This window comes from Halichondria panicea, chromosome 16 (assembly GCF_963675165.1).
Source record: "Halichondria panicea chromosome 16, odHalPani1.1, whole genome shotgun sequence".
Taxonomy (NCBI): Eukaryota; Metazoa; Porifera; class Demospongiae; order Suberitida; family Halichondriidae; genus Halichondria; species Halichondria panicea.
Genome location: NC_087392.1, coordinates 1,079,685 through 1,103,894, shown reverse-complemented (window position 1 = coordinate 1,103,894; position 24,210 = coordinate 1,079,685). Strand labels below are relative to the sequence as shown.

At 42.8% G+C, this 24,210-nt stretch overlaps 5 protein-coding genes across 8 annotated transcripts; 3 read left to right on the top strand and 2 right to left on the bottom strand.

The window, feature by feature from the left end:
- The first annotated feature begins 14 nt into the window (after positions 1-14).
- On the top strand, positions 15-3,178 carry LOC135350228 (uncharacterized). The gene is made up of 6 exons (XM_064548965.1): positions 15-367; positions 454-1,406; positions 1,689-2,045; positions 2,258-2,371; positions 2,740-2,869; positions 3,012-3,178. Exons 1-6 carry the CDS (start codon positions 133-135, stop codon positions 3,053-3,055), a joined length of 1,833 nt encoding a protein of 610 aa, XP_064405035.1. The 5' UTR covers positions 15-132; the 3' UTR covers positions 3,056-3,178.
- On the bottom strand, positions 3,160-5,656 carry LOC135350234 (transmembrane protein 39A-like). Its single transcript, XM_064548973.1, has 6 exons — positions 5,465-5,656; positions 5,109-5,401; positions 4,283-4,895; positions 3,995-4,170; positions 3,699-3,819; positions 3,160-3,483 (listed from the first exon to the last, which is right to left on the bottom strand). The coding sequence occupies exons 1-6, from the start codon at positions 5,639-5,641 to the stop codon at positions 3,274-3,276; spliced, it is 1,590 nt and encodes a 529-aa protein (XP_064405043.1). The 5' UTR covers positions 5,642-5,656; the 3' UTR covers positions 3,160-3,273.
- Positions 5,625-7,697, top strand: LOC135350235 (uncharacterized). 2 transcript variants are annotated; one of them, XM_064548974.1, is made up of 4 exons: positions 5,625-5,771; positions 5,841-7,310; positions 7,356-7,418; positions 7,472-7,697. In XM_064548974.1, the coding sequence occupies exons 2-4, from the start codon at positions 5,847-5,849 to the stop codon at positions 7,529-7,531; spliced, it is 1,587 nt and encodes a 528-aa protein (XP_064405044.1). In that variant the 5' UTR covers positions 5,625-5,771; positions 5,841-5,846; the 3' UTR covers positions 7,532-7,697. The 2 variants fall into 2 exon arrangements, with proteins under 2 accessions (XP_064405044.1, XP_064405045.1); XM_064548975.1 differs by having other exon boundaries at positions 7,381-7,418; positions 7,472-7,576.
- On the bottom strand, positions 7,523-16,083 carry LOC135350226 (connector enhancer of kinase suppressor of ras 2-like). Of its 2 annotated transcripts, none has more exons than XM_064548961.1 (21): positions 15,889-16,083; positions 14,862-14,965; positions 14,474-14,533; positions 14,034-14,300; positions 13,943-13,978; positions 13,620-13,733; positions 13,078-13,137; positions 12,656-12,724; positions 12,043-12,534; positions 11,880-11,908; positions 11,754-11,812; positions 11,446-11,510; positions 11,310-11,382; positions 10,055-10,080; positions 9,707-9,752; positions 9,297-9,337; positions 8,934-9,131; positions 8,627-8,700; positions 8,165-8,236; positions 7,989-8,056; positions 7,523-7,859 (listed from the first exon to the last, which is right to left on the bottom strand). In XM_064548961.1, exons 1-21 carry the CDS (start codon positions 15,953-15,955, stop codon positions 7,837-7,839), a joined length of 2,043 nt encoding a protein of 680 aa, XP_064405031.1. In that variant the 5' UTR covers positions 15,956-16,083; the 3' UTR covers positions 7,523-7,836. The 2 variants fall into 2 exon arrangements, with proteins under 2 accessions (XP_064405031.1, XP_064405032.1); XM_064548962.1 differs by having other exon boundaries at positions 11,446-11,507.
- Positions 16,084-16,263: 180 nt separating this feature from the next.
- Positions 16,264-23,382, top strand: LOC135350219 (uncharacterized). Of its 2 annotated transcripts, XM_064548953.1 has the most exons (11): positions 16,264-16,696; positions 16,822-16,872; positions 17,538-17,619; positions 18,877-18,944; positions 19,908-19,956; positions 20,523-20,656; positions 20,865-22,185; positions 22,322-22,510; positions 22,716-22,849; positions 22,948-23,134; positions 23,231-23,382. In XM_064548953.1, exons 1-11 carry the CDS (start codon positions 16,371-16,373, stop codon positions 23,258-23,260), a joined length of 2,571 nt encoding a protein of 856 aa, XP_064405023.1. In that variant the 5' UTR covers positions 16,264-16,370; the 3' UTR covers positions 23,261-23,382. The 2 variants fall into 2 exon arrangements, with proteins under 2 accessions (XP_064405023.1, XP_064405024.1); XM_064548954.1 differs by lacking the exons at positions 16,264-16,696; positions 16,822-16,872 and adding an exon at positions 16,936-17,310.
- Positions 23,383-24,210: the final 828 nt, after the last annotated feature.

The following is a 24,210-nucleotide window of genomic DNA, read 5'->3' as shown; positions in this document are numbered from 1 at the left end:
TGGGCGAACAGCAATCTCGCGTGACTACAGTTCCTCAAGCAAGAAGACAAGACTAGTGCAAAGAAGAAGTGTAAAATCTCAAACTACTAGACCTACAGCTACAGAACGTCTACCTCTCTCTGCAAGAAAGCAATGACTGAAATTGTTGAAACAACCCCAGCTCCTCCACCGGCTGACTCTGGATCAGTGTACGGATGGCTCTCCACCAACCCTATGGCCTCTTCTGCTGGGAACGCTCTCTACGCTGCGTATGAAGGCTCTAAAGGCTACAGCAGGGCCAGTGACTATGCTCTGGGCACCATTGAAAGCTCTGTAAAGTTTGCTGCTGGGACAGCAGCTCCTCTTGTCAAGAAATTGGACAAACCAAGTAAGTTATGCACTAAACCACATTCTATTAAAAGCTTGTGTTTTGTATTGTGAATTGACTGTTGTGTTTCTCCTCTCTTCGTGCAGTTCATGCAGTCGACTCATTTACTGCAAAACAACTGACGAAACTCGAGGAGAAGGTGCCTGCTATCAAGTCTGAGCCTGCTGAAGTGATGACCTACCTCACCGAGAGCAAGGATGCTATCACCACTAAAATCAGCGATGGGCACACAGCCGTCAAGACCCGCATCTCCGAGGGGAAAGAAGCTATTACGAGTCGTGTGGTTGCTAGCAAAGATGCGGTTGTCTCTAAAGTTCAAGCAGGGACCGAGGCACTCTCTCAGACTCGTGTTGTTACCATGGCTAGCCAAGGAAAGGATGCCATTGTCAGTAAAGTCTCCGAAGGGAAAGAAGCTATTACGAGTCGTGTGGTTGCTAGCAAAGATGCGGTTGTCTCTAAAGTTCAAGCAGGGACCGAGGCACTCTCCCAGACCCGTGTTGTTACCATGGCCAGCCAAGGAAAGGATGCCATTGTCAGTAAAGTCTCCGAAGGAAAAGAAGCTGTGACTACTCGAATTACAGCTGGCAAAGATGCACTGTACTCTTCTGTACAATCAGGTGCTTCTGCTGTGGCCAACACACGAGCTGGCATCCTTGTAGGTAGCGGACTCGATCGTACCCTGACTGCCACTGAGAACATTGTCGATTACTTCATCCCAGCCGAAGAAAACGAGAAGGAGCTTCTATCAGAGTCTGTCAAGATCAAAGAATCGGTTGAGATGACCACTATCAAGTCCACCGAGGAAGGCACCGTTACTGAGGAGGTCGAGGAAGATGTGGTTGTGGTGGAAGATTGCCAAAATTGCCAGAAATGTGAAAATTGTCTCGGACAAGTTGAAAAAAGTGGCCGAATTGAACGTATCAAGACTCTCTCTCGAAAGGTCAAGCTTCGAATCTACTACCGTTCCATGCGTCGTCTACAAAGTGTGCAACAGCAGAGCAAATCCTCCTTGGAGCAGCTCAAAGCAGCCGTTGATCTGGTAAGTTGACCTCTCTACATTATAGCTACAGTGACCTTTCATTGTTATGTTCCTGGGAGTAAGGGGTCAGTTTATCACATGTGCTGCATTACAGGTGTATTGAATCACTATGACTACTAATCACCCCACATGTTCAGAGTGTGCCCATCTGTTACATTGTTCCCACACACACAACCACAACAGCATTCTATTGTGACACCAGGCGTACATAGACACACCACTCTTTATGTTGCCTCCGAGCTATGACTAAGTTTACCTACAGCTTCTCTCTCTATTTCACAGCTCAAGTTGTCTCGGGACCTCCGTGAGAAGGCCGGCCAACAGTACGAAAACATCTCCTCTACACTCAAGGACCTTCAAGATCATGTCAAGGAAATGCTCTCACGTACGGCCCAAGGGGAGGAGAACAAGGTCACCTGGTTACCTGACGAGACTGAAGAAGACAGCCAGATCGAATGGCTCAAACCCAAACCCACACGATTTCAATCCACCCTGGACTATTCCAAACAGCTGAGCGAGAGAGTGTATTCTGGTCTCAAGTCCATCTCTGGTGCCACCTCTTATCTTCCCCACCATCTGAAGGGAGGGGCCACTCAGGCTTATGACTACGCCCAGGAACTCTACACTCAACTCAAACCCGTACGTTAAAGTTGCTCATAAGTTGATAGTTGATAATATCCTTACAGCTTACACTGTAAATAGCTTTGCTAGGGGGCTGCCCTACCTAGTAAATAGCTTGATATGCAAGAATTGTGCTACGAAATGTGTAATAAGCTGTTAATTAATTAGAGTACAAGGTAGTTATGCTTTACTTCTTATATGTACATTGACATAAGCGGCTGTTTGTTCAGGTGCAAACCCCAAGTGACCTCTCTAAGAAAGCTCTGGACCGTATCTCTGAAATCGTGGACACACAACTCGGATATATTCGTGGACTTGGAACTTACCTGACCTCTGTGCTTAAGGTAGGTAACCTATAACCTACATGTATCGTGTCATGATGACCTCTCTACACGTATGATTAGGAGTGGTATGATGCAATGGATATAATAGCACCATTGTGTATTGTCTTCATTGTCGTGTTGTCATAACACTACTGCTACAGCTGCACTATGGTTACAGGCTAGCTATAGGCCAGGATATTCCCTTACAAGAGCTTGCCTGTAGCTTCAAAAACTTGCTGTGCTTATAAATGCAATTACACAAGCTGGGAAATTCGCCTACAATACTTGTACTAGTTACGTAACTTTCTAGATCAGGGGCACTGTAAAGGAAATCCTCTTCTGCTGCTATGCTATAAGTATACCTTATTTACCCCCCCCCCCCCCCACAGCGTGGGCGTACTGAGGAGACCACTGAAGCTGATGATGATGATAATAAGAGTGACAATGGAGAATTGAGTGAGGATGAACAAGATGATGATGATGACCTGTCTGTTGACCCCTCCACCTCTCAGCCCCCAGGTGAGAGCAGTCAATCAGTTCTAGTTACCATACCAAGAGCTTGTGTACGTAGCTAGCTGTGCAATCTCACATGCAGCTACATATGTATGTATGTATGTGTCTTGTGTATTGATTCACTGTTGTCTTTGTTGTGTGCGTGCAGGGAGTGAGAGCGAGGATGATCCCACTGATGAAGAGGCTGCCTAAGAACTGTACCTATACTTATGTATGCACCCCATATTCAACAGATTTGCTGACACTGTACTTACTGATATAAACTTACGCTGAGATAGCTCCCATTATTGCTGAAATGATATTTTGTCATATAAATTGTAATGTCATGCATTAATTAGTAATCCATAAAACTATAATTATACTGGATAATAATGTAATTATAATAATGCCAAAAATGAAAATTCAGAGAGTCAAGTGGGTATCCATAAAGTCTTTCTAAGCCAGAGTCTGTTGTGGAGAAGCTTGTAGAACACAAAGACATTGAACAGAAGCAGCACAGACATGCTCAGCAGTTGGTGCCAGTAGACCAAGCGTAGGAGGACCACTATCTGGAAGAGCACTGTGATGCTCTGCATCGTCAGGAGCCAGGTGTGGACGTGGAGTCGAGACTGGAACAACAGCTGGAAGGGAGGGAGGGAGGAGAGGGGTGATGACCAAGTGGGTATAGGAAAAGTGTCAACACAATAGATATAATTATAGTAAGGTCACATAATTATTATGAAATACATAGACGTAAACATGAGTGTATTAATGAGTTAGGTATAGAGCCTTGATTTCAAGCCACTGAGAAGGGGAATCGAGGCTAGTAGGTCAGTAGCTATTGGAGTGAACTCACATAGAAGAACTCTTGTGAGGAGTCGCAAGGAATGGCCATGTTAAACACTCCCTCTCCTTTGAAGGACTCTCCATTCCATTGGACCAAAGCATCGTACTTCCACGTCACCGTGGGAGACCAACTACACGGGAGCAATACATACAGTCAGTGATAAATAGCTACCAGGAACCTTGTGTGATAGCCTGCAAAGGCCTTCAGCTAAATGCTAAATTTGTCTGAATACGTATTGAGCTAGCCCTACAATAATTATATCTGATACAATTAATATGTAAAACAAATCAAACATGTGCACTCACAGATTGGTGGAGTCGTCATGGTTACACCTGGTCCAGCAGCCCAGGTGCAGGGCACAGTGGTAGAGTAACTGGCAGTAGCTCGGAGGGAGGAAGAGGGAGGAAAGAACAACAAAAGAATTGGCCCACACGAGGAATGCATGCTCCACACACCACCACTTGTCATAGTAGAGGTGACTCTGCATGTGTGTGTGTGTGTGTGGGGGGGGGGTAGAGAATGTGTACTTATGTATACACACGCCCCAAGATCGTTAATTAAGATGATATGCTCCAATAGACTAAATTACTCACGTCAGCAAAAAGCATCGGAATGAACCCAACATAGTAGGCACACAGAAGCGAGTTGAACAGAAGTTGCTTCAATCGTACAATCAAATCCGATAACAAAATGTCCACTTCATTTCGAACCTCATCTGGCGTGGTGGGCAGCATTACAGCATATTCCCACGTGTATCGTCGATCTCCACTCAAGTTACCGAGAGCAAGTCGTGCTATGAGGCTAGCTGATTGCTCAGTTTTCACCACTCCAGAAGGTTCCGCTGCTTTATCTTTATGAGAAGCGTTGCGAGTAGCAGCAGCCGTCTTATGAGAATTTGAGCCTAGACTGGAGGTTTGGGCAGACGCTGAGTTGACACTAGCAGACTTGGAAGAGGGGATGTGATTTAAAGATGGACCCGAGTTGCATGTATTTGAGGAGGTGCGGTCAATGTGGGCAGGGACAGTAGACAAGGAGGAGAAGGTTGTAACTTTACTGCTGGGTGAAGAGAAAATTTCGGACCTCAATTTTTGTCTTTCTAAAGACGAGAAGTTGATGTGATGGAGGAAGGTTCTTGGAGGGGAGAATCTGCTTCGATATCGTCTTGGTTCCAAGGTGAACCCAAATAGAGAAAGGTAGAGCAGCAACCTATATGGGCAGAGGTGAGAAATGTACATAGCGAAGTTCACACTGCAATTGCAGGTGGTGCCAGTGAAGTACCCACCGCAAAGTGACAAAATGAACATTGAAACTGACTAATAGTTATACTAACAGAAATGTAGGCACTCTCAGTATTCATATAAGCATGACACTTATTCATTGAGTCCCAATAATAATTATATGTATAATTACAAGACCTACGGATAGAACAAGAAGAGCAGATTGAATAGAGAGGTGTGTTCGATGAGCCTCACAACTGACCACAGGATCACAAGGAGGGTACAAATGACAACCATCACATGCTTCACATTCACCACATTCACCATACTCTCAAACACGTGGGCCCATTTCCGACTCCCTTTGGACGAACTCTTGAGGGGTTTTTTGACACTCGGCCAATGAGATTGGAGCTCTTGAAGGACACACCAGCCCAGGCGACGACTCAGGACAATGATCGTAAACAGCACCAGGTTAAAATCAACCAGGTGGAAATTCTGGAGGAAGGAAACCGGTAAGATTGATTGTGATAACAGAGACCAATATAGATACTGACTCACAGTTTTGTAAATGTTTATCTTTTGGAGTAGGAGAGCACAGACAAGATAAGTGAAGAAGAATAGCTCAAAACTGACCGGCTGCCGGAGCAAGTGACTGGCAGAGTCAGCTCTCATTCCTCCAGGTTTCCTTGGAACTACTCTTAGCCATGCAGCACACATCTTTGCCACTCCCTTCATTCTGCCCCACCCCCTTCAGTAATTCAGCTACCTATATAGCTAGCTAGCTGTGTACTGTACTTTTGTTATGCCTTTGAACATGCTCTGCACCTCTCCCTTGGTGAAGTACCTCTAATGAAGCTGCCAAGATGTAAGTGGTTTTATGCAGCTAGATCTAGATCTATGTCTTGGTTATTTTCATCTCTTTTCCCCTGTGCAGATCAGAATGAGTATCGGCAGTGTTGCTTCAGACAGCCACGAGTCATCACACATATGGCTCTGCGATGAACAAGGTAACGTGCACGTATTGAGGGATCTCGAAATGTACACAGCGTCTGTCAACCCCAACTTATCAATAAAGGAAACAGCTACAACAGAAATAGACCCTCCCACTCTCCCTAGCCCCGGGCCTCCTTGGTCGAAAGAAGGTGCTGGTTTCAGCACTGTAGTTGGAGGCTACTCTGGCATTGTTTGTGGTATCCAAAATGCAGAACTGTGTGTTCGCTTGGGAGTAACTCATGACAACCCACTGGGAAACTCTTGGAGCAAAATGTACTGCAAGGCAACCGATATTGCAGTTGGTTCCTATTTTGTTGTTAGGAGGACACAGTCTGGGGCATTGTTTACAGTCGACTTATCAACAATCGATCTCACAAAGAAAAAATCTCTGCTCATATTGAACTGGCAAGGAATTCCACCATGCCCTTCAGATCTGTGGAATAATGATGATTCAGAAGTGTGTGTGCCTACATTTATATCTCTGGATAAATATGACAATTTTTTCCTTATTGACTCTACTGGTAATGTTTGCATGTATTCAAGTCTTGGATCGAGACATGCCAGCTGGTCTAAGGTGTGTTCTGCTCCGTCTATTGGTAAAAGATGGGGAATACTAAAATGGCTGACTTTCTGGCGTGAAGACGAACAACGAGGTCAGCTGTCGAGAGTGAGTCCAGGGAAACAATCTGTTTGGTGTAGTATGAAGAATTCCTCACCCAGGGTTTTTTGGCAACTTGTTCTCAGTTATATTCAATCGAAAGCTGATCTAAAATTGAAAACGAACTGGACAAGAATAGAGATCCCTTTTGAAGATGAAATGGTTTGTTTCTGTGCCGACAAATGTGAAGTTTCTGGGATAGTTTGTGCTGTGAAGACTGAAGACACTACCGAAACTCTGCTAAAGTACTGTCTAAACTTTAACAGCGACGAGGCAAAAAACGTTAGTCCATTGGTAATTTCCGGCCCTTTTTCCTCTTGTAAATCAATTTCAATATGCCGTACTTCTGTTACGTCCACATCGTCGTCCAATCACTTGTCAGTACGAGCTGGTATCTTGAGAGTGTCCACTGGCTCCACTTCTACATCGTCTGGACGAGTCACATCAGATTTGAAACAAGAGCGTAGTAGTGACGTGTGCTGTGAGAACGGTGATTGTTACTATTGCCAACAAGCAGCTACTCAACCCTCTGTGTCAGTGATGTTAGAGGACTCCGAGCAGAGAATTGCGGCGGATAGAAAGAGGGAATTGGAGGATTCTGAGCAGAGGATTGTGGGGGGTAGGAAGAGGGGACTCGAGGATTCTGAGGAGACCTACCCCTCCAAGAGATCTCGTGTTCTTCCCATTAGTTACCCTCTAGTGGAAGGGGTGGATCTACTGTACAAGTACCGGACACAGTCCATCCCGTCTGAGGTAATGATTATGGTGATATGTATATTAATGTTGATCTGGTTGCAGGATATCATTCGTCTGTCACGTCCAGTCAAATTGCCAATAACAGTAAAACAAGTGGATAGTCAGGTGATTTGTAAATGTTTCCTGATCTTGGTAATTACGCAACTTTTTTTTCACAGTTTAAGTACACCTTTGAACTCGAACATCAAGTCATCACAAACACTCGTAAATACGAATAATCACTATTTTTTGTAATTCTTAATGCCACAAAATATATTACATTGCATGATGTCACTATAATAACAATCAAAACGAAATAGTGCTTATTATACAAAATCAGCTGTTGATAAAAGAGATGAGAATGAGGAATAAAATACGAGGGGCAATAAAGAGCAAAAAACAGAATTGATACTGAGTTAGTCCAACACATGATTGATGGATGGCTGATAATCGCCAGGGTAACTGATGAATCACATGACACACACATACATAACAAACACACTCTGATCTATGGAGAGTAAAAAATACGGTGAATGAATGTCTCCTACAGCTCATCATCTGATGCCTCTGTGTGTGGGAGGGGGGCGGGGTTAGTCAAAACAGTACTGCACTTACTAACTACAAGTATAGGTTTAGCACACATAAGCACGATATCAGAACTAGAGGTACTAACTAGCTCACACACTCTCTGCTTACCTATAGAGGATGTGAACGAAGAGCCTTCTGTGACAGAGCTGGCAGCTCTTGTCAACACTTCAATCCATCTACACGGGTTAAAGGTATGGTCATGTACATGTACGTACACTGCCACTCGGCATTCATACAAAACATGTAAGCATACCGGTACAAGCAAGGTTCCGTGCATTACCTACCTGGTCATTTCATCTGCTGAGTCAGCAACAAATGAATAGGTCCGTGCTCCTTGTCTGACGGCCTTGAATGCACTGCAGAAACAAACCACAACAATAAGCCAATTGTTAACATCATTAGAATTACACAATTGCACGCGTGTAATACTGCATCACTATTACATCATGCTGAGGATGATTTATTGGACCTAATAAGCTAAAGAATGTGCTTTAATTGATATCAAGAACAGCAAGTGTCGTTGTGAACAGAAACAGAAGTCTTACTAGATGCTATTAGTACCAAAAAGCACTTCTTTGCAATCAATAAACATTCCATTGGAGCTACCAATACAGCAGCAGCATGCCTGGGCTACTATGAGCAGATGCGGGGGAGAGCCATACTAGTTAGCTACTAATGTGAAAAATACTCAGTCATAATCACAACAATGCACTAGCACTGAACATAGAGACTCAATGCACACATACTATTTCTTTTTGATATCTGTAGTCGGTTCAAACGAGTAGCCAGCCAGTTCCACAATACCCAGAGCAGATATGTCCTGCAGTGTGTACAGATGATGCTATTATTATTACACAGAGCTTAACAGTACACGTACGTGTGAAACTGATTTTGAGAATACATGCACCATGTGTGGTATACGTAAATACCAATACTGCAGCTAATAGTGTGTGTATGGTGGGCTAGAATTTTAACATAATAACATATATATATACAAACATCTGTGTCACTAATAGCTGTCTGATTGAAGAATTCGAGGCAGTCGACACTTACAAAGGAAGTCTTGTAGTAGTAGAGTTTGCTCTCTTTGAGGACAAACCATCTTCTCCTCCAGTTCCTAGGAGTGAGTCCTGACCCTCCCTGCTTGTTCATCCATCCCTCCTGCTCTGTGTTCTTGAGTTGAAAGCAGGGCACCATCAGAGCAGGGTTGGCCGACTTCTTACGAGTAGGCACGGCAACCTCATCATTACGCTGTAGATGAGATTATGTAAATATGTACGTAAATATCGTAAGCAATGCTAGGAACTGTGAGCAGTGTGATTTAGACAACACACAAGAAAAACACAACATTGGACTAGATAGATAGAGCATGCTTAGATACAAGCACAACGTTACTAGCTAAGAATCAACACTTACATGTCCTTCAGATATAGACGTGACTGTGACCTGCTTGGCAGCTGTTAAAGTAAAAAAAAGAAAATGTAATGTAAACATGTATTAGACAGAATGACTACTTAGCAGAGGATTCCCTGACAAGGAAGACTTCTAACAAAGACAAACAAAATCCCCTGCAAGCAGTCAAAGGCTTCCAAGAACCACAATACATATCAGTACACAGGATATTAGCAACACTAGCAGGGAAATCACTCTGTAGGCGATAATGACTTTGTATTGGTGATGTTATAAACACACGCAGGTGTACATCACACACCACCACCTTCTCACAACAAAGATGTGGCTACTAGGGAATTGCCAAACTGCCAAACACAAAACTATAGCTAAAAGGATATTGTCATGTGACTAAAGGAATATTGCCAAACACTTACTAGTTCCTCCGATAGTGACCTCTCTAGCGTCACTGAACACTGCACCCTACACACACACAACAAACAAAGGATGACTCATAAAAATCAAATAAGCAGAAGCCACACACCCTAAACAGTACCATACATACAAGCGTCTAATGGCTACGAGTGCATTGGGTGTGTTCAAGCAGGAGTCAAAATAAGTCTATAACAGACAAAGGATTATTGAAAAAAAAACTGAAACATTGGTCTAGGAAGTACTATTGTGAAAATTAACAAACAGAGTTTACACACAGCACTCAATGTTAGCAATAGTATTCAGGTGTCATGCACGCAGCGAGCTACAAACGTAGTAGTAGGTTGGCTTACCTTTTCAGGCGAGGAGTCATCTGGCTCTGAAAATTATAAAATGTGTGCATTGTGTAATAATTAGTGGATTGTTAATAGTTAACATACCATACACACATTCTGCCCAGTAAGGATTTGAAATCATTGACCAAGCAATCAGCTCACTTACGGTATGAATTCACTATATATAAATACCTCAGGGAAGAAATCCACATTGTCTAAGAACCGACTCCATTCAAGGAATCAAATCACTACAATTATTATATGTAGATAAGTACGTAGGGTACCATTCAAGTATTACAGTCACTACATAACTTATAGCCATTTATATTATATTAGTGACTGCTAAACCAATGTGTTGTTAGCTGCATTGCACAATGAACACTGCAGCAGCTGACCTGCAGATCCTTCCTTGATAAACTGAGCAGAGTAATAGGAGACACTGTTCCTGTCATGTACGTTAACGTCTAGTGTTGCTACCTCCATAACTGTTGCAATTAAACTATCAGCAGGCTCTAGTTCTATGTTTTCACTTTTCTCACTGCACTACTGTATGCTTCTACTTACCAGCTGCCACTTATATGCACACAGCCCAACAGGAAGTACTGTGTCTTTAACAGGAAATGCTTTTATATAGCTTCTGTAATGGTTTTACCTAGACATTGATCCTGAAATTCACTGTAATACACACAATGTACACATTGCCTAATAGTTACACAATAGGTTAACTCTTACCACCTTCAAGGCATTTCCTGCTCAACCATAATTCATTCAGAACTATAGGAAGGCTATACATGTAGCCAGTAGGATATGCTAGTGGGTAAGAGTGATGTAATATGATGATGCTGAATGATGCCTTAGTTTAAAGGCATGACAACTATAACAATGGCTTCTCTTACTTCATATGTACTGACTCTATCTTGTACTTCCTATAAGATGCATCACTAAGTACAGCATGCTCTAGCTCCAGGGGTGTAACTAGCAATGAGGCAGAGGAGGCCCTTGCCTCCTGTACTATTGAACTTCAAGGTGATTCACCTCACTAGCTTTTAATAGCTCTGGCTAGCTAACTTTGGGCTAACTAGGTATATAGAATGAGCAGAAATGAGCTCTATCACTGTCTTGTTGATGAAGAAAAGAGAAGGAGAACAGTTTTTGCTATTTGCATGCGCTTCTACGCGATAATTAGTGGGTGTGGTTTCCGAGCAAACAATTTGCGGGGGCGGTTGCCTCCTTCCCGTAAATTTTCTAGTTACGCCCCTGAGCTCATACTCACCAGTAGGTAGATAGAGTTCGTCTGAGGTAAGACTGCCTGTACTGTTTGTATTGGTCTTCTTCAGCTTCTTGCCCTGTAGAGGATGGATGAGATGGAACTAACAACATGCAACACAGTGCTATATGGTAACACTCACTGTTCGCTGAAGCTTGGTCCTCCCATGTCCACTGCCCGTCTTTTGCTTCCCCTTCTTTGCACCTGCTATATGGAGTGAACAATCTGACTCTATAAGTGAGGCCATAGCTACTGTATAGCGGGTATATTTCGAGGGTTGCAAAAATACCATTAGAAACGTTTTCGCGGATTTAATAAAAGCTTTTTTGCAGCATGCGATAATAAATTTGTGGGTATAAATGTTCGTGGTACATGCTTAATCAGCAAAAACCACAAAGATTTATACCCTCGAAATGTACCCGCTATACGGCATAGCAATATAGAGCATACCTTCGTTCATGGGGATCCTCATAACCACCCCACCAATGATCTGAGTTCTGTAGGAAGTCCTAAAATAAGAGGAGGAAATAAAAATACTGTCAAACAGTTATCCATAAGTGCATGTAATTAACTTACTGAGGAGTCGACGTGTCCACTTTACAGGCCTACAGAAAAAAGCAAATATAAAAGACATGACCCTTTACCAGCATCACTTAAAACAGTCTTTTTAACTAGCTACTGCGATGACCATTACCATATCCAGCACTACTACAAGCCTATACTACACCACACGACTCACTGGTGTCCCTGCACTGGACGTTCTTGTGTGCATTCTCTGCTGAAGTCCAGCCAAAGGTGAGAAGTTATTGGACCCTCCGTCCGTCTCCTCCAGAGCACCCTCCCCCTGTGCCTCCAAGATGGTGTCCGCCTTCTCCCTGTCTGTCAGAGGAACACTGGAAGTTCTTTTGAGGTCGAGAGATGCGTTTTTCTTCATTCTAAAGATACTCTGCAGATTGCTCAAGTCCGTGTCGCCTTGGAAACCGTCAGGGCTGTGTATGCCCTCCATATCGACATCATCAACAGAGAGTCCGTCTGATTCTGGCATTTGATTGGACGCTGGATCTAAGATCTCACATGATCCATTGCTACCATCAGCCACAACTCCTTCATCGGTCTGATCGTCTTTTTCTTCTTTGTTGCCATTAACGGGTTTAGGAATCTTAAGGATGAGGGACACCTCATGTCCACTTTGCTTGAGAGTTTCCACCACATTGCTCACTTCCCAGCCAACCTGGAGGGAGTCATGTGACAATCATTACATAATGATACATACACACACCAAAGAATTTTATTGGCATCCAAAAAATTGAGTTTTAGTTAATTGATTTAGGTATTGCATTTCTGAGACTTACCACATTCTGAGCGTTGATCTGCACAATCTCCACACCACTCTGACTGAGGCCCAACTCCTCAGCCGGACTCTGGGGAGGGGTTTGTGGTACACATACGTGTACATGGTACATCATGCATCATCATGCATCATCAAGCTTGACATACAAGGTACATCATCTAAGCTTTGCATGGCTTCACATTGGCACTTGACATACAAGGTACAAGGTGCATCGATCATCTGAGCTTAACATTAATAGTAACAGTGTTTGTGTAATGACAACGAGCTACTCACCAAGGTACGACACATACACTTACAACACTCAGTGGGAGTACAGCAAAACTAAAGCCCCATTTAGATAGTTATTTCAAGCTACTAATTAAACCGGTTAATAATTTGTCAACAGTTAGGCATTGTGGGCCTCAATGAGGCGTAGACACTCACCCCTTCACTGACACTGCTGACCAGAAGGTTGCCTTGTCTGGTTCTCTGTATAGAGAAGCCCTGTGTGTGTGTGTGTGTGTGTGTGTGTGGCAGAGGCCATAGAGAGCATGACTATTGGATGGTTAATTGGACGTGAAAAGAATAAAGGAACCGATACTGGTTGTGAAAGCAACAGCATCAATCTAGATGCAGTCATATCCATCATCACACCACAGTACACACATATGATATATCCACACTCAGAGGAGGTACGACATGAGTACCTCGATTAGGCTTGGTCACGTGCAAAATTCAACGTTAAAGTCATTGTTGCATGTGACTAGTTAACTCAATTTTAGCCTAATCGAGGTACTCGTGTCGGACCTCCTCTGATCCAGAGTACAGTACTGCAGTGAGGACTGACCTCAGCTACATGTACTACACTACTGTAACAAAACAAAACAATACAATACACTGTAGAACCCCAATAATACTAATTGAAAGGTGAGATGAAAGAAAGGTCTTGCATGCAATGAGTGTAGCACAGTATTAGAGGAACTGACCAGTCCAGTGTCCTCTCTGGGGCTCAGGGTGATTGCTACCAGGTTCACAGGTTCAACTACTGAGAAGTTCTCTGGTGACATCATCGATGATGTGAGCTTCAGGATTGTACGACACTGCAGGTGGTAGATTACATGTAACGTGTAACACCACCTGCAGTGTTGTTGACGCATGTACATACTATAACCATAATAATTAAAAGTGTCGCTTTGTTACACACTGAAGGCATATACACACTTCAACAGCTGCACAAAATAAACAAAGTTCAGAGGGACTCAAAAGAGAGGCTATACTCGAGCAACTGTATTACAATGTAGCAACTTACAGCATCCACCATTGTGTTCGTCTCAAATTTGTCTTCCTACAATGAACAAGTTTGAAAATGCAAAAATGAAGTGCGAGACTCCATGACCTACCAGAATACTCGAGAGCTCTAAGGTACTCCTCAACATATCATGTTTGAAGGACTTGTAGTCGGAGATGAAGGAGGAGGGATTTCTCTCGAGCCAGCTGACCAGGGACTTGGCCGCATTCATAACGCCCGCTGTCATCTCTATCCTGGAGAGGGTAGTGTCACCGTCCACGCTATTGTTCTTATGCTGGAGAGTGTTGATGAGTTGAGAGGTCTTCTTGGAGACTCTGCTAGCCAAGGAGATGGTGGAGCTCCGAGCATGACCACTCTCCTGGGAGGGTCAAAGTACAAGGTAGTATAACTATAATGTTTGTGTGTGGTGGGGGAGAGGATGTGTCCAGAAAGGAGTGGCGGTGAGCCAATGCCATAATAGAAAACAGAGTGTGAATGCATCAAAAACTTAATAGAGCAATAACAACAAACACATGTAGTTGGTTGCCATACCAGTGTGGAGAGTTGCTCCACTGCCTCCAGCAACAGCTCCTGATGACCCAGCTGGGACACCTATAACAGCGCCACAGAGGTTAGTACGTACACTTGTATTTTGTGCCGTACTTGTACCATGCTCATACTTATTTGTTGAATCAACAACAGAACAAACAACTCTATGTATATTGGAGTGATTAGATCAGGGGCGTAAGTTTTGAAAACAATCTTCACTTTAATAAAATAATATCTATTCAAACCAAAAGGATACAAACATCAGTACACAAAATAGACAAATACTGGAAACCCAACGAAAGTGTAGAGCTACATTCACAATCAACACGATTTAACACCACATTGGTACACACATAAGGGATACACTCAACCAGAGTACGTTCTAGTGTACCTTGAGGTACTCCAATTGTTGCTGGCTGAGCTTGAGCAGGTCGTGGCCACAGATGCAGTGAGCTAGTAGCTGGTGAGTGTGCTCCTCCAAGGTCTGGTCCAGACCTGCAGTAGAGACCACTTGTTAATCAGAGCAATGCAGAGAGTGAGTTAAGACCATGCACTAACTTGTTTGTACATCATCTTAAAGATACAACCTCTATATTGAGACAACATCTCAAGAGACCCATATAGGTATCATGGTTACCAGACAAGTTGCATGTACTGGTTTTCTATAATAAGTCAAACACCTGTTGTTATTTCGTGGATAACGGCCACACATTTCCCTAGTGTAATAGCATAGCCATGCACTTTGCAGCTAGTTACGTCACTGACAAACAATTAGCTTCTGGGAAAGTCTCGAGTAAAATAAGACACTATATACGTACACATAGTATTGTCTCAAGTGCTAAATAAGTTGAGTCTCCAGACCACTACGCACAAGACAAATCACGACACATACTATCCATAGGAACATGCGGGGAGTCATGGTGTGACTTATTAGGTAAACACAAACTGGATGTGAATTTTTTAGGGCCATTGCAACGACATTGCAAGAATCTCATGGGCAGATTCCATAAATACCTATAACACATTGCAATAATAACACACAACATTACTACAAAGCATACATGTAGATCGTTTACAGTGAGAAAAGTATGGCTGCCAAACAGATCAAGGTTGGTTTTTTTGTTGGTATAATGACATAGCATGGCAACAGCCGGACACACACACTTTACATTAATAGTCTCGCGGACCCAGACCCTGTATATATCGGCTGGTCCACGAGACTATTTACATTAATTGGTCACCATTTTCTACACTCTAAATCTCTGGCAGCTATATGCTACAGTACTCTCTGTGGACTATCTACCCTACACTGTACAGTCTGGATACCATTCATCTCTGTATCTAGCTAGAGGATAGTCATAGTCTATAGAATGATGATGAATATGGACACTGTGTTTTTGTGCTTTCAGTACTGTTACCTCTTATCCAGGCAATTACTTCATCAGTGTCCCAGGTAGAGACTTGCTTGTATCCATTCAGATCCATCGTGTGTAGGCTTATCTAGATGTTGGTTGACTACTATACTAAACTGTAGCCAGTAGCTATCTCTATTTAACATTTATTTCCTGCTGAGTTGAGTGTCAGCCAGACAATTAATTTTGATAACCATGTGGTGCAATTGGTGGTGATCGTCATGTAATAAAGTATAATTATAGATGTGGCACTACTTTACTGCATGACGACCACTTACCAATATTGTAATATCTAGATCTCATCAAGTGTCGTCATCCACTGTAATATTTTGTCATTCAAAAACCAGAGAGCGTAGCTAATTGGTCATGGGACCCGTTGTATTATGAACTTGAACAGGATGTAAACAGTGCAAACATGTGAATGGTGCTTTGTTGTGAAGCCAAGCTCCATCATACATCCAAGCAAGCCTAGCATCGTTCAAGTAGCCATGTCGAGCTACATTCTGCAGCAGACAGTTCATAAAGAAAGACTAGGGCCAATGGAACCTGAAGTTCAGCTACAAAAGTTTGCAGGCAACACCATGAGACCTTACTCATGCCACACTCAGAGTCACATTGCGAGCCTAGCACCACAGAATGGCATCCCCAAGGCCTTGAAAGGCATTTCTAGACGTTCTGAGAGCAAATTGTCCAGACCTGTACCTAGCCAAGAATCAAGTTGTAAGGCTTCCAAAGAAAATCCATCAGTAGCAGTCAATAGAGGGTCTGCAAGCTCAGATAGAGGGCAAACTAGGGGAGCTCATGCATATGAAAGGTGAGCAAGAGCTGGAGAGCATTCTATGATAAATGGTCCAGTACTGGCCTCTACTATTTCGATTTGCATGATTTCCTTTGCATTGCAGTTTAAGTGTGTGCATGAGACTATACTCTTCCTTGCAGGAAGAAAAAGAGTAACAATATTCCCCCAAGATTCAGAGCGGAAAACCATAGGTACGGTATGTCAATATTGCACCATAATATTGTGCAGATTGTGCAGTGATCAGATGTTACACTCCCAACAATTAGTTGTTCCTGTTATATATAGCTTTGGGCTCTATTTACAAGCTAACATTTACAATACAGTGTAATGATGTCATTTTGTGGTTGGGGACATTGATTGCATGCCCAGCTTGTTGATTTCCTTTAATAATTAAGGGAATTGTTGTCAGGCTCATGTAGAAATTACTTAGTATAGTTTCAGTTTATGCTGGATATTTACATAGTGCAGCAGGATGATGAAGCAATAGGCATGTTATAAAAGGTTTGCTTCCAGGTATATTTATCATGAAGTTAGTCACTGCCTTTCCTAGTTCTGAGAGAGAGTCTGATCGAGTGTGTATAGTAGCCATCCCTAACCATCATTATGTCAAAATCTAGTAGGAAGAAACGGTAAGAAAAGAGTCAGGTGTATACATTATAGGGTAAGAAAGGAGTCAGGTGTATACATTATAGACGCTCCTTTTCTTTATGTGCTCGTTTTTTACTGTTAATTGGTGAGACAAAGCTTGTCTGTATAGGAGTGATTACTTGATCAGCAGACCTTACCAACCACATCCATTTACAGTAAACTGGTCTAGCCTTGAATACTTTTAACTTCAATTTGCTCACTACCACAGGAGACAGAGTAACAAGACCAATGGAGAGACCTCTGCTCACACTTCTCAGCCCAAGAAAAAGTCAGATAAAAAAGCTGAAATGGTGAGTAGTTATTTTAAATTAACTGTTTAGTATAGGGAGAACATCATTTCCCAAAATGTGAGTTTGGGAGATTTTCGATGGTGCCCCAATTACCTTTCCCCTTGATTTAAATGGCAAAACTAACCGACTAAAACAACTACTGTTGTTCAAACAAAGTATTGATAGCAGGTGCATCCCAAGCAATAAATCCCTTGATTGCTATAATTACATATGTGTGTCTACTGTATATGTAATGTTTTGTGTTTAGAATGGAACTATAATTATAATTATATGCACCAGGAGTCAATCACACAACTGTGTAGAACTGCAGTATTGTGATTTGTGTACATGTGCAGTACGTAGCTCACTCTTGCATCTAGTAGGTTCCCTGCTGGTATCATGTGCTAGAGTAGGTTCCCTGCATGTATCGTGCGAGTGTAGCCTTGCCAGCCAGTGCAGCACTCATCCTCAGAAGCCCTATACATGCTTTGTGTATATACTGCACGCACACCATGGCTTGTTGAGTGTCAGGCTGGAACTGTGTGTTGCTGGCACAACATTAAATTTGATTATGTAGCTAAAAATACCGGCTGGAGATTATATAAACTTGAACTAGCGCATGACATTGATATTTGTTTGCCGACTGCATGACTGTTGGCCAACAGCTGCTTAATCCATAGTATGTGAATTTAGCACTGATTAATATCTAAGCGGCTCATTGTTACTGCCTGCTGTTCTTGTGTGTTGCCCTTGGTGACCATGCCTATGGTGAGGCCCCTCAAGTGTCTATGGAAGCTTTGTTGTGGTTAGAGCTAGGAGCTGTAGGACAATGTCAGTCACAATGGTCCATTGTTGATTGGGAGGTCTTAGTGGTTTGCTCTTGGGGTGGCCTCAATGTGGTTTAGTGATATAGTAATCTACAAATGTGCATGTCAATTTCTGGGATGTTTCCTGTCATGAGTCCAGGAGGATGTTTTTGAGCAACTATATATATACATACACATTACAGTGCTTGCTTTGTTTCCCATGTTTGCCCATGTGTTGATAACATAAACCACTGATTCCAGCAACAATGTGTACTTTTCACTCTATGCCAGTTTTGAGAGCAGCACTTAGTAAACAGTCTACTTGCTGGGAGGGAGCTGTGGTGGCTATTTAATAGGTTTATAGAGTTAATATTATTGTTTAAGCTTTCACCAGAGCTATTTTATATAGTCCTAGCCTCCAGCCATCTCTCTATGATAGTGTCTAACTGTGTCTTTTATCTTCATACAATAGGTCAAGGTGATGTCTCCCATTACATCCAGCTGTATAGACACCACACACAGTCAACTGGAGAAGCAAAGGTGTGTGTGCATGTGCAGAACACTATAGCATGAATTGTTCGTAGTCCATATATGCAAATAACCTTTATTGTAAATTCCTAAGCCACAAACTCAATTCGCTACTATAGTTTGCAAGCATGCCTTCCACATGTGTTTAGTTTACACGGCTGCAGCCCTTTGTTGTGGTAAATTCAATCATGTGATTGGAACTTGCAGCTGCTTTTGTCAACTGAGCCGGAATTTTTTAGAGCTATGAATAACGTTCCATGGAACATGTGATGATTAGTATTGAGGCCGCTGTTATAACAACAGTCATTGACTTCTGTGGGTTATTATGTCTGTGTTCCTATAGTAACCAAATCCAAACAGCCCACTCAATCTGACCAAAAGCGTCAATTTGTAACCCTACTCTCACCCTACTACATATTCATGCACTAGCTGTTTATCTCCTGGAATCTATTGGTCCCTACCCCAAAACAGTAATTGAATATGTTACCCACTATAATTATTACCTAACCACCAGGTCAGTACTAGTAGTGTTGCTGGGGTAACTAAATTACAGGGTCCTGTGATTTCATCTGCTGTCATGATGTACGTATGTGTAATGCATGACTAATGTCTAGTTGGCTATATGGTACATAATATAAACAACTGCACTCTAGGAAATATTTCTTCCTGGAGAATATGTTATTCAGCAATAATGGCTATAGTTGCCAGGTGGCAGTGAGTGATTGTTGTGGGCCAATCGCCATGTGTTTGAAACCACTCCAAGTCCTATAGTCAGTTACAGAGTCAGCCATACAACCTGCAGTAGCCCCCTCTGTGTTCACCACATGTGGTTATAGTGCTGTGCTTGTGCATATGTAAGACGTTATGAGTAGCTAGGTGTGGGCATAGGGGTGGATGATTTCACTGATTTGCGGAATGGTGGAGTGTTGTTGTGTATAATGTAATTATAATTATGTCTGTCTGTCTGTCCTGCAGTGTTGAGGTGGACTGTACTGGTGCTTCTGAGAATGGAGGCCAACCTCAGGTAAGCATGTCTAATTATGTAACAGTGCATAGATAGCTTGTGATGTTAGTATTTAATGACTGTCCTTAATTTGCAGTTAATGTGTTTACTTTTTATACAAATAGCGACCAAAAGAGTGCTAACTGTTTGGCTGAATATGTGGAACTATGTGTGTGTATAGTTCATTGGTGCAGTCAGGGTTCATTAGTGGTGAACTCTTGGTGCAGCGTATACTGTCGCTACCTATCACATGTCTGAGAGTGACTGATTGTATTTCCTGTGTTTATACCCACCTTGCATATTACTCTGCTGCCTTTTTTGGTAGCAGGTCAATAGTGAAGCGTAATATGGTTGGTTGGTTGGCCTAACCCTAATGCAGTGGCAGTGCTACAAGGATATAATTACTATATATCACTCTTAACTACTATTACCAATTAAGCACATTTTTCTGTAGTTTCACTACGGAAAAGGAACTAGAACTTTACATTTCACACTATTGCTGTACATGTTAATTGTGTGCGTATTAATGGCCATATTAAATTCTCGGTAATGTGTAATTTCATTCTTCTTTTTGTCCCCTCTTGCAGTCTCTCCGATTATCTGAGCCTAGGATGACGGTTGACCTGACGTTCTCTGCTCAACTCTCCCCACCCAGTACCTCCAGGAGATCTAGTCTGGCTGCAAGTGACACCGATGAAGAGCTCTTCCAGGATGCACTGAGGTAGGCGTGTGTGTGTGTGGGTGTGTGCTCGTGTAATATATGGAAATACCGTAATGTTTTCATATTATAGGGGTTATAATAGCTGTTAGCTAATAGCTAGGAAGTCATGTTTGAGCAATGTCTCATTTTGTAATACTGAAACTGAATTGCAACATGCATTAATTATTGTTTATATATCTTTGTTTCATCATTGTCTACCTCCTTGCAGCTACCTCCCAGTTCCAGTGCGTAGTGGCATGAGCAGCACCACCTCCTCAGCCTTCGTCACACCGGCCTCGTCTCGTTCCCAATCCCCCGTCCACCACGTGCACGTGAGGGAGGGTGTGGACTCACTGCATGACTCACTTAAGAAGCTCGAACAAGAACAAGAACTCGATTCGTTCAATAATGTCTCACCTGAAGATTCACCATCTTGTGGTAGTCATGTGACACTCATCGATGATCATGTGATCGAATCAGATGCTCCCCCAAATTTCCCGTACACATTCATTCATAACTCACAAATACACAATGAACCGAAAAATCAGCCGATGGTAAAAAATTACTCGAATGATACTGTATTCCAAATGGTGGTCGGTGACATTGAGGTAGAAGTGAATGGACAAGAATACAACAAGTGTACATTCGAGTGTCCCTTTTCTCCCGTGGAACTCAACGATGAGGAACACGACAGCGGGTGTGGAATGAGCATTGGATCACCCTCCAAGTCAATAATAAAGCACAAAGAAAAGCGACCCGGTCTCATCTACATACCGCAGGAGCTCTCTCATCAGATCCCTCGTGGGCGAAGTAGTTTTGAATTCAGTTCTCTATCGACAGCTAGTCCTCAATCGAGCATCTGCTCCACCTCTCCCCTCTCCCTTTCGCCATCTCCCACACCGCCATTGTCCAGCACACAACAGTCAACTGTTGAAGTATTTCAGCAGTGGCCCGATCTTAGCACTAAAGCTCCTCCTCACCCACCCCCCGTGGATCATCTGTGTCCGAATAGTGTTACCCATCGTCCAACACAGGAGGAAAAGTTTCGAATGGAGCAATGGCGCAGTAATCTACTAGCACAGCTGAGACAACAGCAAGAGAAGCTGGATCAAAAGAAGATGCAAAAAGAACAAGAAATGTCTCTCCCCCCACAATTTCATCATATGTTCCTGACACGCAATGGCACCCCTCCACTCTCTGCACATGCTCCACAGCCTCCACACAGGTCACTACCTCCCAGTTTCTTCCCCCCCTTCCCTCCACACTCCACACCTATGTTCATGCCACCACCCCCACCGCATATGTTCGAGAGACCTCCACAACCTCTCAACTTTACATACCCACCAGCAGATGGCGGCAATCTCCCAACTAGCTGGCCTAGCAGCGAGACACACAAAGAAGACCCACAACCAATCAAACCTGTTCCAGCGAAGAGCACTCACTCTCTGTGTGATACTTGGGTTCTGTGGTATGACAAGATCATTGGGAGTCATAGGAACAGTTTCTCTGACTACAAGGCATCACTTAAACAAATTTACACCATCACATCAGTAAGCTTTTACTTCTCTCCCCTGGCTTCTTTTATATGCAACGTGTATGTGATGACATTCTCCTAATAATGAAGTGCATGCAGTACATGCATATGGTGTGGCTATTGTGTAATGTTTTGCAATTTCTATTATCCAGGTAGAGGAGTTTTGGAAGCTGTTCAACAACATCAAACCTCCCAGTGCCCTGGAGAACAGCACCAACTACCACTTCTTCAAAGCTGGCATCAACCCGTTGTGGGAGGACCCTGCCAATCAGCCGGGAGGCAAGTGGGTACTCACCATCAAGGAGAGCCCTCACATCCTGGACAGAACCTGGTTGGAAGTGGTAAGGGTTGTGTACATGTGTGCTCTTATATGCACCAGAGACGTAAAATAGTGGGCAGACAAGTACAATAGTTATACACGCTATTTTTGGGCATACTGTATATAGTACTTTTCAAGTGGCTAGTTTGTTAAATCGGCAATTCTTTGAACTTTGTATACGTATTTACATCACAGTCTGATTACCCCTCCCCTCGTCTCTCCTGTAGTTGTTGCTGCTGATTGGCGGCAACTCAGTGAGGAGGAACCTCGTGAATGGAGTGGTCATGTCTAGACGCAAGAAGGGAAACAGAATTGCTATCTGGACTAATCAGAAAAAGAAGAAATCAAACCTAGCAATATGGTAAGGGATATAAATTCTTTTGTTGCTCCAGATATACATAATTATGGTAAAACAGACAGAGATTTAGTTGCATGATTTACTTTGTTGTTTATTTGCAGCAAAGAGCTGATTGAAGCACTGATCCTAGCTTGTGGTGTACAAATGGACCAGCTACCAACATTTGTGAAGCAGTTGGCAGAGTGCAAGAGTGGTCTGGGGTTGGTGTTCATGCACCACACGGACTCACTCAAAAGTGGTTCCTCCTATCAGAATGAGTCGCACATCAAGCTAAAGGACCACGTCCAGGTATGCAGCAAATACTAGTTTTTTTAATACTCTACTTTTGCGCAATTTATTTTTCATGGACATAATTATGATTATAATGTCACGACTTCTGTGCAGGACCTGTTACGTGATCTCGGCTGCAGATAGCAAGAACTATAAAAGACAGTGCTGGCCACTTAGTGCAATAAGACTATTTTCATGTCAATTGTGTTAATTCATGTCAATATTGTTTATGTGTCTATAATTATAGTAAAATTGAAAATGTGAAATTCTGTATTAAAATGGTTTTTTGTCCTGAAACACGAGGGCGGCTCAGATAAGTGGCAAGAGGGCGGCGACGCTCCTCTAATAAGAAGCAGCCCACATGCAGATAAGGTACAGACACAAAAAAGTTGAGCATTTGATGCAAACACACTACATGCACTATGATGTCTGGCAGTGTGATGAGAAAAACAAGAGCAAGGAGTCTGTTTTTTTGCTCTCGTGGAGAAATGGGTGAGTCATTGTGTTCATTCCCTCTCCCTGAATTGTTGGACATTTAATCTACATGTAGTCCAGCTAGTCCAGCTAGACTGTTGCATGCTTTTCTTAGCTGGCAGACAGCACAACTACGGGTATAACGTTAAATACACACACCTTCATTATCCCATGCAGCTAGAATATTCCTAACTGCTAAGAAGAGACACAAGTGCAAATTGTGTAATAAGATGTACGTATCAAAGGAAGGAGTGCGAGCCCATCAAAAGAGATGCCATTCACCACTCATTGTTTCCATTGAACTGTCCAAATTTACATCGACAAGGCAGAGAGACTCTGAATCGACGCCAAAACAGCTTCCTCAAGATATAAAAGTCGATAGAGAATGTTCCGAATCCAGTTCATCAGTGGACTCCTTCAAACTCGTACTGGATTTAGATTCTGCTGACTGTTCAAGTGATGAAAGCTGCTACTCACCAAATGCAGCTCAAGCATCTAACAATTCCATTGCTGAATTTAGTGGTAATTCTGTGTTCAACAACTCCTCTATAAACGTGTCCCCTGAGGCACTAGTGGCTATACCAAGCAATGACGAGAATCTGGAATGGTCAGCACACTCT